The 12,793-nt window shown below is 38.3% G+C and overlaps 1 protein-coding gene across 1 annotated transcript in view; it reads right to left on the reverse strand.

Moving 5' to 3' along the window:
• Window positions 1-7,175: 7,175 nt before the first annotated feature.
• LOC138867456 (transmembrane channel-like protein) overlaps window positions 7,176-12,793 on the reverse strand; it is a 7,297-nt gene continuing 1,679 nt past the window's right edge. Inside the window, exons 2-9 of the mRNA XM_070143283.1 lie at window positions 12,124-12,479; window positions 11,659-11,825; window positions 11,181-11,372; window positions 10,616-10,853; window positions 10,302-10,390; window positions 9,769-9,863; window positions 8,771-9,582; window positions 7,176-8,543 (exon numbers count right to left, since the gene is read on the reverse strand). Coding sequence (XP_069999384.1) covers window positions 8,205-8,543; window positions 8,771-9,582; window positions 9,769-9,863; window positions 10,302-10,390; window positions 10,616-10,853; window positions 11,181-11,372; window positions 11,659-11,825; window positions 12,124-12,479 — 2,288 coding nt within the window. The 3' untranslated portion in view covers window positions 7,176-8,204. The remainder of the gene's footprint in view (window positions 8,544-8,770; window positions 9,583-9,768; window positions 9,864-10,301; window positions 10,391-10,615; window positions 10,854-11,180; window positions 11,373-11,658; window positions 11,826-12,123; window positions 12,480-12,793) is intronic.

The following is a 12,793-nucleotide window of genomic DNA, read 5'->3' on the forward strand; positions in this document are numbered from 1 at the left end:
TATATATATATATATATATATATATGAAAGCCATGCAATCAGTAAATATTTGAAATGTTCTGTTATTTGTTTGTAAATTGTCTTCTGTTTGATAAACAGTGTCATGGTTCCTTTTTATTTTGTATTTATCGGTTTTATTTATTTGTGTTGGAGAGTACTCAGTAACCTGCTTATATATTCACAGATTTCTTGTTAAAACTTACTGGAAAATAAGAAGCACAGTTTAGAACTTGCAATGATAGGTTTCTTTGTTTTAAGGACCATTTATATTCATGTTCAATTTTATGTTTTATTAATGCTTTTGTTTGGATATTTAACCCAAACTTTCAACACACTTACACATATATTAATATATGCAATTACAAATGTTTGCATGTGTTCTTTTAGTTTTTTATATATTTTTATTATAAATGTTCTTTTAGTTTTTTTATATATTTTTATTAACAAACTGTATCATGGCTTCTTTTTAATTATCAAATCCCGTTGGCCTACGTATTCATGTTCGCAGGTAATAAAAATGCAGTGACGTATATATTATCACAGAAAATGGATAGAATTTAAAGGAAAACAAGAAAGTCCAATGTTGAGAACTTCCGACGATAGATTTCGGTGTTTTACACTTTATTTTTGTAGAGTTTAATTTGATTTATCTAAACACTATTATCTAATATATCTTCCTTCGTTTATCTATTTTCCGCTTCAGGTTTTTTTCTTTCCTTTTTTCATTCTATATTTTATCATTCTAAATTTGGTTTATTTCATGGAAATTTATGCTATAGTATTTTGGTTTGATGTGCGTGCGTGTGTGTGTATAGATATATAGATAGATAGATGTGTTCATGTTTATATATGTATATATGTGAGTGTGTTTGTGTGTGTGAGTGTGTGTACAGAACAGAAATCGCGTTCTTTCACCTTTATCTGTTTCTCACTATCTTACTCCCCTTTCTAATTCTTTGATTATCAGCTTAGTAATACCATCATACTGTACGGGTAGTGTGTTTTGCTTCTCACGTGTTATAAGCACATAGGTCATAAGCTCAAATAGGTTTACATTTAACATTCAAGGTGACATTCGTTTAACTCCTGCCTTCGAAGCGGGGGTGGGGGTGGGGGGGGAGGGATCGATTTCCTAGTCCTTTTAATTTTAGTTTCCATTTCGTGGTCATAGGCATATTAATGAAGTTTCAAATTATAGGCAGAGTATATTCAGTTTGAAAAAAATCTGACTGTAAACAAAAAGAGATCGAAAATTTTTTATCCCAATTTAAGTTAAAACCATGCTTATTGCCAGTGTGTAAAATATTGAATCAAGAAAAAAATAGCGGTCGAAGCCACAGAGTGAGGAAGATATTGGTTGGAAGATGGATTGATATAGATATAAAGACAGATAAAGATAGCGATAGTGATAGATAGGTAGATAGGATGATAGAGAACATGAGAGAAAGAAAATGATAGAAAACAAGAAAACAAGAGAAAGGAAACGATGAAATCAATATCAATCAATTAACATAATAAATAACATTGAAAACCCAAAAGTGGACCTGCGTGTGATTCCACACTTGGCATGGAACAGTCTCGAACGTGGGTCTGTGAATTACTAGACCAGCACGTTAAACATTCCTCCACCTTGACGATATTCCGATACTAAAGAAATTCATGCTATATTTAAACTAACCATTTGTTGCATAACCACATGAATGGTAAACCAATATATATAAGCATCTGTCTTATGTTTTTTGACACAGACATGCCAGTTGAATACAGTACCACATTTTAAGCAAATTTTAAAGTGACAAATTGTACTAAAGAAGCCATGAAAAGGACATTAGTATTACAATAGTTGTAATTTCCATTAGTAGTATAAACATTATATACTCATTATCACTACTTTCATTATCTCTAAACATACCATTTTATTATCATTATTGTCAGTTTTGTTTTGTTGCTGTTATTGTTATTATCTGTCTCTGACTTCTATCTGCGAGTATAACATTTCAATGTGCCAAACATATTAAGTGAAAATCATATTTTAATGTAGTCAACTGATTTTTACCTCATTGTAAAATGCTGTACTGATACATCCTCAGCTGTCTGTGCATTAAAGCGAGATAGATATACCTTCATTTAACACATTAATATTTGAGCTCTGTTTTAAGGAAATATCATCATATTTTCCTATATATTAATATGTTGAACCCTTTTTCATTGTTAATGCTTACATTCCAGCGTCCCAGATATGTACACAATCAAAATCTACAATTACGAAAATAAGTAAATCACAGTAAAATAGTTAATTTTTAAAATGTTCTTTTAGTTTTTTAGATATTTTTATTAACAAGCTGTATCATAGCTTCTTTTTAATTATCAAATCCCGTTGGCTTACGTATTCATGTTCGCAGGTAATAGAAATGCAGTGACGTATATATCACAGAAAATGGATAGAATTTAAAGGAAAACAAGAAAGTCCAATGTTGAGAACTTTCGATGATAGATGATATTTATCTGTGTTGGCGGGTACTCAGTAACCTGCTTATATAATAACAGATAATTAGTAAAATAAGAAAACGGGAAAGCACTCTGTAGAAAACTTTCGAGGATAAGTTTCCGTATTTTAAGAGTCATTTATATTCAAGTTCTATTTTTAATTTTGTTAAAGCTTTTATTTGATATTTAGCTCAAAGTTTCAACACATACACATATATAAATATATACATATACATATGCGTGCGTGTGTGTAAGCCATGCCATCACTAATTTTTTTTGTTCTTTTAGTTTTTTAGATATTTTTTTAACAAGCTGTATCATGGCTTCTATTTAATTATCAAATCCCGTTGGCTTACGTATTCATGTTCGCAGGTAATAGAAATGCAGTGACGTATATATCACAGAAAATGGATAGAATTTAAGGGAAAACAAGACAATCCAATGTTGAGAACTTTCGATGATAGATTTCGTTTTTTTACACTTTATTTCTGTCGAGTTTAATTTGATTTATCGAAAAACTTTTATTTAATATATCTTCCTTCTTTTAATTTATTTTCCACTTCAGTTTTTTTCCCTTTTTTCATTCGATATTTTTATCATTCTAAATTTGGTTTATTTCATGGAAACTTAAGCTACAGTATTTTAGTTTGGTGTGTGTGTGTGTGTGTGTGTGTGTGTGTGTGTGTGTGTGTGTGTGTGTGTGTGTGTGTGTGTGTGTGTGTGTGTGTGTAGATATATAGATAGATGTGTTCATGTTTATATATGTATATGTGTGCGTGAGTGTGTTTGTGTGTGTGTCTGCAGAACAGAAATCACGTTCTTTCACCTCTATCTATGTTTCTCATTATCTTACTCCCCTTTCTTATTCTTTGATTATCAGCTTAGTAATACTATCATATTGTACGGGTAGTGTGTTTTGCTTCTCACTTGTTATAAGCACACAGATCATTAAGCTCAAATAGGTTTACAGTCAACATTCAAGATAACTTTAGTATAACTCCTGCCTTCGAAGCGGGGATGGGAGAGGGAGTGAGGGATCGATTTGCTAGTCCTTTTAATTTTAGTTTCCATTTCGTGGTCATAGGCATATTAATGAAGTTTCAAATTAGAGGCAGAGTATATTCAGTCTGAAAAAAATCTGACTGTAAACTAAAAGAGATCGAAAATTTTTTATCCCAATTTAAGTTAAAACCATGCTTATTGCCAGTGTGTAAAATATTGAATCAAGAAAAAAAAATAGCGGTCGAAGCCACAGAGTGAGGAAGATATTGGTTGGAAGATGGATTGATATAGATATAAAGACAGATAAAGATAGCGATAGTGATAGATAGGTAGATAGGATGATAGAGAACATGAAAGAAAATGATAGAAAACAAGAAAACAAGAGAAAGGAAACGATGAAATCAATATCAATCAATTAACATGATAAATAAAATTGAAAACCCAAAAGTGGACCTGCGTGTGATTCCACACTTGGCATGGAACAGTCTCGAACGTGGGTCTGTGAATTACTAGACCAGCACGTTAACCATTCCTCCACCTTGACGATCTTCCGTAGTTAAAGAAATTCATGCTATATTTAAACTAACCATTTGTTGCATAACCACATGAATGGTAACCCAATATATATAAGCATCTGTCTTGTTTGTTTGTTTGTTTGTTTGTTTTACACAGACATGCCAGTTGAATACAGTACCACATTTTAAGCAATTTTTAAAGTGACAAATTGTACTAAAGAAACCAGGAAAAGGACATTAGTATTACAATAGTTGTAATTTCCATTAGTAATATAAGCATTATATACTCATTATCACTACTTTCATTATCTCTAAACATACCATTTTATTATCATTATTGTCAGTTTTGTTTTGTTGCTGTTATTGTTATTATCTGTCTCTGACTTCTATCTGTGAGTATAACATTTCAATGTGCCAAACATACTAAGTGAAAATCATATTTTAATGTAGTCAACTGATTTTTAACTCATTGTAAAATGCTGTACTAATACAGCCTCAGCTGTCTGTGCATTAAAGCTAGATAAATATACCTTCATTTAACACATTAATATTTGAGCTCTGTTTTAAGGAAATACCATCATATTTTCCTATAAATTTATATGTTCAACCCTTTTTCATTTTTAATGCTTACATTCCAGCGTCCCAGATCTGTACACGATCAAAATCTACAACTACGAAAACAAGCAAATCACAGTAAAATAGTTAAAGGCCAGTCAGAATACATTAGCGTTTTGCCAACCTCCATTGGTTTGACCTGATGTACAGATAGGCTGGGTATAATCCACTAACCGCTGACTGCTGACCTCTGACCAAAATCGATACTTGGTATAAATCTTTCCCTTTTCCTCCCTGCCAGTTATACATCCGAATCTTCATGCCAATTTTAGGAAGAAATATGATAAAATATAAGAATTTACAGCAGATGTTTGGTGTTTAATTTGAAATTCGTTACCAATCTCGCAAGCAAAATATGGCGGCACGGGCGAAGCTTTGCGGCGTTTCTTAATTTTGCGAAGGCATTTTCTCCCACTTAAAATAATGGAATCTTTGGTTGTGTGTCCTTTATCGTTACTTTATAACCTTTGTTTTGTAAATAAATACCCTATTCGATGTTTTGTGTGGTTTATTACAACGACCAACATTTCCTGGAGTCCTTGCATACTGCGAACAAGTGCAAAATGGCGGGATGGGCCAGTTTTCGCTTCGTCGCGTGGTTTACAAACGTCTCCTTTCAAAATTTATTGAGCTCAGACCCATGGTCGTATGAATCATATCGATTGCATATAACCTTTATTTTGTGGATCAGGTGTCCGTTCATAGAAAAAAATCATACCAAGTATAGATCTAAGTCAGGTCAGTGGTCACCGATCAGGGTATTATACCCAGCCCTCTTAAAACAAGGCAATGCCAGAGACAGCCAGTGCCACTGCTGGCGTTCGGCCGCCACGAAAAGTATTAACTTCGACAATAAGCGCCACTATCAGCAAATCAAATCATGAAAGTGGTGCAAAATTTGATGCTTATTGACTTATCCAGCTAGCTTATCACTTAAAATACCAATTAATATCTTAACGCACTGCTAATCTTACAAAAATATTTACTAACCACAACACTCACTCACTCACATCCACATACACCTTAATACCATCACATATATTCATAATCTCTCTAACATATACAAGCAGGCATATATGCATAATATCTGCTTATAATCTGCTTGTTTCCCCTTAATCCACCTGCCTAATTTACCATTTATTTTCCTTTCCCTTCCTATCTACATGTTCATTTGCAAGAAAAATAACCCATTGTTAATGACCATGTTTATGTGAAATGTGTCACAAATCAATCTTTTCTGGCACATACCAAATGCCCTGTCTATTAAACTCGTTTCTTGATAGAATTGTGTCATATCTTAGTTCAGAGCCTCTAAAAAGGTTGTTTACATTAGAAATGAGATTTCAAGCAAATATTCTTCGTACTCTGCGCTCTAATTCTATGCAGCAGTCAATGTTTGGCAAAAATCTGTTGTTTTACGGAGGTCATGGACAAGCACCACATATTATAATTCTAGAATAAGACCACATGCACATTATGTCTTTACAATACCAATTTCCCGTCATACCAGGAAAATGAGTAATACCCTGACATTTTTGACAGATTGTTTGAATGGCTCTGCTATCAGGAAGCAGACATATCGTTGGAAAGTGCTTGCATCTAACAGTAATATTTCTTTGACCCATTTATTGACAAACTCATGAGTTCATTCAAGAGTGCTAATTTCAATTGCAGTCCACCTGTAGCCATTCACCTCAAATTAATAAAGGAACACTTATGAATATTGAAAATAATATCAAAGCTGTGTATGTCCACACACGCACACATATGTATGTATGTATGTACACAGACATAGAGAGAGACAGATTGATAGATATAGGTGTACATATACATACATACATACATGCATACATACACACACATGTATATATATATATATATATATATATATATATATATATATATATATATATATATATATATATATATATATATATAAATGACAAAAATTTGTTACATGTTATCATGTTTTTAATACCATGTAATGCGTATTAAAAATTGTGCAAAACGAAGTTGCTTCATTTTCACCATTTTTTAAATAAATAACGGTGAAATAAGGTGACCCAACTGAGGAGAAGTGTTAGGATAGATTCCAGTATAAGCAGTAAATTCTTCTCAAAATATTTCGATTTTAAAAGTTACTAAATATTCATACAGATGCTATTCAAATGTTCTGTGTCGTTGTACCTATTCTGAAATAGATATTCGTTGAGTAACTAAAAAAGCAAACTATCGAACGCCTTCGTGAGAATCACATTCCTGTTGCCGCTCCACCGCCACTCAGTTTCCAGTTTCGAAGCAAGGGTGTTGGGTCCACCGCCACTTGAACGACAGCACCATCGTTGGCGGTAGGGTTTTTAAGTACGGCCCTAAGTGAACTTCAGTAACTTAATACGAGATCACAATATTCAGTTACCTGGTATATTATGAGACTTTGTGGAAAAAGAAACAGTTTCCATATATTATTATTTTGAATAAAGGAGAGCCCGCACAGTCCATAAATGGACTTGTATGGACTCTTTTAAATGTGTAGGAAGGAACGCAATGACAAATTACAACTATATTTATTCTGGGATTCTGGTAACAGTTTAGTTTTTTATACTTACCAAAAAGAATCTGAAAAAAGTCAAGAGTTCACTTAAGAACATTACCCTAAACATTTATGTTAAATGCAGATTGGTCAGCTGCCGTTCCACAGGAAGCAAATCAATATTTTAACTAATATATGGTAATGACATTTACACTTGAAAAATATCCTTCGGTGTTTCTCAATTGCTGCAAATCTGGTAATACCTGATGATACAAACTAGGCAGAGAAATATCGCCTAATTGTCCATACAAATTACACTACTTTCTTCAAATGTGCCTTTACATAATGCTACATGAGGAAAAATTTAAGTTCCAAGTTAGTGATGTTCAAAATAGTCATGTTTTCTATTCGCAACCTTATCGAAACAGTAATAGTACAATATATTATGCATTGTGGATATTTTATGATATAGTATCTCTGAGTGCTACTGCCGTTCCTTTATTGTAGAGGCAGGTAGGTAAGTAAAGAGATAGAAAGAGAATATATGTGTTTATCTATCTCTGTGTGTCTGTCAGTCTACCCACTTGTATGTTTGCATTCGTTTGTCTATATTTCTGTGTCTGTGTACCCCTCTATGCGTCTGTGTACCTACCTGTCTCTGCATTTGTACGTCTGTGTATGTGTCTGTCTACCTCTGTTTGTTTGTGTCTATTTCTTTGTACCCCTATTTGTGTCTGTGTACCTCTGTGTACCACTTTGTGTGTTTGTCTATATACCCCTCGTTGTGTTTGCGTGCCCCTCTCTATATGTCTAAGTACCACTCTGTGTGTCTATATACTTCTCAGTATGTCTCTGTTCCTTTTCTGTATGTATGTAGCTGTGTCTGAGTACCACTCTATAACTTTATCTCTGTCAGTATTTTTTTATGTGAGCGTGTACATGTATATGTGGAGGTGTATTGTATATTCGCGCGTATAATGCAAGAGATTGATGAGTGTCTGTGCATGATAAAAAATAAGTGCTTTTTTTACAACGACCATGATATAACTATCAAATCAATTGTTGTCCAAGAGTGTGGCTTCGTCGTCAGAACTGATCGGATCAGCTGGCTCCACCTCGTCCTTAGCCTTCGAGTCCTTCCCCGGCGTGTCTGGCGTCACCTCCGAGTGTCCCTCGAGCAAGGCCGCTGTGTCACACGTGGTGCCAGGATCAGCAAGGGCCGCGTCTAGATCGGTTTCTATGGGCTTTGGCTTCGACTTCCTTTCCGCGGGCTTGGGGACAACTGTGCCCGTGAGAGGCTGGCTAGCTGAGTCGCTGTCTTCTTCCATAGTCTTGGCCTGGCGTTCCAGACGGGCTTGCTGGAGCGACCTTTCCACGCTGTCTTCTTTGCTGATCTGCGGGACAGATCGGAGGTCGAAAGATTATCTTTGAAGTCTTATCAGATTACGAAACGCTCCATTCAGTTTAAATCACAGTGACAAATACCTAAGGAAACTGCAGAACAGTTTAATATCAGACCAAACGATAATTTATTTGAAGCTAGTGAAGAAATGTGAAATCACCTTAGCACCCAAGTCATCACAAGTGAGTAAAACATATTTAGCGATGACGTCATCTTTACCTTGATTACTGGTATCGACTGCATGCTCTGGGAGTCGTCCGAGCTGCTCCGACGCTGGCCGGCCTGTGTCCCGTTCTTCGCCTTCTCGTTCGAGTTTCTGCGGATGTCGTCCATCTTGAAGATCGAAGGTTCGCGTCGGTGGCGGCTCTGGGGGCCGGCCCGGGATGCCGTCTCCGTTTCAACAGACGTCTGATGGTGGTCGACCTTTTCTGAGGGTTTGGGTGACTTTTTCTTTTTCATGTCCTTTTGGTGAATGACTTCGTTCAGCTCATGCATGCACTCTTCGGGCATCTTATCCTTCAGCTTGCCTGCCTGGCCACTGGACCCCTTCCTCCTCCTGCTCCGAGGAGAGTCGACGATGCCGTGTCTGTAGCCGGACTTGGCTTTGGTGGGTGACTCCCGGTGGCTCGACTCGTCCGAGTGCTTTCTCTCTTGGGACTTCCTGGAGGATCTGCTCTGCCCCGGCGCTGCCCGGTGGTTCTCCCTTCGGACTCTGGCCTTGTCCTCGTCTCTGGCTCCCTGAGGATAAGAGTTGTGCCTGTGTTTGGACCTCGAGTAAGGGCTCCTCGGGGCGGACTCGTAATCCCTCTCCAGCATCTTGTCCTTTTCCTTCTCGTGTCTTTTGTGTTCATGTTTCGGCTCGACGGGCTTCTCCTTTACCGGCGTGTCCTTCCCCTGCTTTCGGGAGTCGGAGAGGGAGTCGTCGAACACTTCCGAATGGCCGAGATCGGTCACGTCGTCCGGCCAGGGGCCCTCGTCCTTCCCCCGCGGGGTCTCCGCCGGGGGCAGCGCGGGAGGGCCGTCTGGGTCTGCTAAAGGAGTATCAGATCGAGTAGGAACATTGGCACAGACGCAGCGAGGTAAATGCATCATTGCTGTTCTCGTAATCACGAAAATGTTTATTGTCATGATTAATGGGTGTCTGTAATCATATATATATCAGTATTAGTAAGAGGCCATTTTGCTGAAACGGACTGGGTTTGTAAGAATTCACTCACCCGCTGAGGGTTTAGTGACAGCTGTTTTGTCTGGGCCGCTTGTGCCGTCCAGCCGCTGGCGGGGCATTGGAGTCAGGGGCACCACTCGACCCCACCTGGGGAAGGGTCAATCAGGAGTGATTTTTTCTCTCTCTTCTGTATGTTTGCAAATATACATATATATACATATATATATATATATATATATATATATATATATATATATATATATATATATATATATATATAATATTTATATATATATATATAATATATATAGACATATATATATACATATATACATATATATATATATATTTATATATAGACATATATATATACACACACAAATACATGCGCGCGCGCGCGCGTGTGTGGGTGTGGGTGTCCTTGTACAGTATATATACATACATAGTATATAAAGGGAAAGAGAAAAAGAGAGAGAGAGAGGGATCGAAAGAAAGAGAAGAAGGATATGCCAAGATGTATAAGATATATTTCCAACTTCAACGCCAACATTTGTATATAAGAAAAATATCCCAGAACTCCCTGACCTGGTGGTGGGCGTCTCCGAGCGGCCCTTCCCCGTCCGCGCGTCCAAGGCCTTCCTCTTCTCCGCTGACCTCTCTTGCCTCAGCTGATCCTGTAAACCAGTAAGTGTTTTAAGACATTTTTCACTCTCTTCTTGACCCATCGTACGAATCCCTTCATTTCGCAAAAAAAAATATTCGAAGCAGGTCTAAGCCATACGAAGCCATTTTCCACTTTCTCCTTGACCCATCGTCCGAATCCCTTCATTTCCAGAAAAATATTCGAAACAGGTCTAAGCCATACGAAGCCATAGGCAGGAAACTCCGCCGAAATTCACCCTGAGATCGCAGTTGGCCTCCCTCAGGGCCGCCGTCAGGGAGAGAAGGTAGTAGATGATGAGGACGAGGAGGAGGCCGGCGGGGATGACGACGCCCGGGGAAGAGATGTAGTCCACCACAGGGTACAGCGAGGAAGGCAAGCCGCCGATGAGCGTGTAGGTCGCCAGCTTGTACATCCTAGGGAAGTCGCTGAAGGGACCGCAGTGCCAAGACGGCTCGAGCCACACCACGGCATACCTGGGGGAGGACGGGGGGAGGTGGCGGGGTTGGGTTCGTCAGTGCTGACATAATGAGAAGAGAAGGAAAGTGCGTTGCTTGTCTTGCCGGTATTTGAAAGGCAAAGAAAGACGAGGAGAAGGTAGAGGTAGAGAAAACGAAAAGAAGAGAGAAAGAGATACACAGAGAAGCAGAAAGAAAGAGGGACAGAGGCAGAAAAAAGTCCTTGCCCTCTATCACAAGCCTAAAACCCCTCCCTCTCTCTTTATTCATAACCACAACTCAAACAAAACAAAACAAAAAATAAAATACCCTCAAACAAACATCTAAACGCAGCCGAATCCATACCCAACAGGAAGCGTGCAGAGGAAGAGCATCGTCAGCAGGAACAGCAGGTAGAAGTTATTATTATTGGAGGCTTTGAAGACCGTTTCGGGAGGGACGTTGGAGGTGACGACGGCCCACGAACGCACGTACAGCACGATCACGAGCTTGAGGGTGTTGAGAGCCGGCAGCCCGGGCGAGAAGAACATACCCATCCTGGAAAAAGTGTGATGTTATATAGATATTATTACCTTCGTCATCGTCATTATAGTCATCATCATCGTCCTCAACATCATCATCATCATCATTAGCATCAAATCGAAACGTATTTGACACGTATTCTATCCGATATGCATCGAATTCTTATTTGTATCCCACAGTAAATAAATCATACATACTGTATCTAATATAGAATGATTCCATACCCCATCGCACAGTAACTAAGCAGAAATACAAAATAATAAACAATCAAATGAGACATTCCCTTTCTTTTAAACCTCACCAAATCATCCCCTGGTTATTAACAAGATGAAGAATATTTTCCGCTATCTTGAAGTCCGGATACCCTGGGAACTTCTTCTCGAGGTCCCAGCAGCAGCAGCCGTTGAACAAGCGAACCACAACGGCGCGAATGTAGTCCCCTATAACGATGGTCACTACTGTAACGACCTGAACGACCAGCGAGAAAAAATATAATGTAGTTAGTGAAATACAAGGTCATTGGGTTTTTTTCTAGGCGGAGTCTGTATTATGATTATTTTCATGTTATTCATTATTATCATGTTCATCATCATTATTGCCATCAGCATCGGCATTGTCATCTTTATAATCACTATCATTATTATCTTAAGGATCCTTGTTATCATTATCATTATCAGTCGCATAGCTATTATCATCGCCATTATTATGATGATTACTATCATTAGTTACCGCCACATAGCCCTCGCAATGCCACGGTCTCCCTCACCAGATCCATAACGGTGAGTTTGATGATCTCTTGACCGAACATGGTTTCCCAACACAGCTTTCTGAGTCGGTGTCTCGCAGGCGTCGGGAGATGTTTGGCCCACTTCTCGGGGTTGTTCTTCATGGGCTGGTCCAAGAAGGGGGTCGTCACCACCGCTGGGATCGTGGTGGTCGTTTCGGTGGAGGTGACGAGGGTCGTGGACTCCGTTGTGGGAGTTGCGGGTGTTGGGGTGGGGCTGGTGGGGGCTTCGGTGGATGGGAGGGTGGGGGAGGGGGCGGGTGGGCTGGTGGTAGGGATTGGGGTACTGGTGGGTAGAGGGGTTGAGGAGGGGGAGGTCTCTGTGGATTCCTGTGGTTCTGTGAGTAAGAAGGGTCTTGGAATAACTTATGTGGTCAGGAATATTGAATCCTTGATTTATATTTACGTCCAGAGTGTCCATTTAAAGAGGGAAAGAACCGAATACGATCTTAAATGATTATTAACAATATCAGCAATCCGATAGGATATTACGGGCCTAAAACAGTTGTTCCGAATTTCCGAATTGCCCGCATTGTTTCCTATATATATTCATTGTAGAATCTACAATAACAGTATCAATTCCTAACTGTACCTTATACCTCAGTAACAATAACATCAAATTACGTTTTCTCCTGATTATTCACCCTGTATA

Source organism: Penaeus vannamei, chromosome 30, assembly GCF_042767895.1.
Source record: "Penaeus vannamei isolate JL-2024 chromosome 30, ASM4276789v1, whole genome shotgun sequence".
NCBI lineage: Eukaryota > Metazoa > Arthropoda > Malacostraca > Decapoda > Penaeidae > Penaeus > Penaeus vannamei.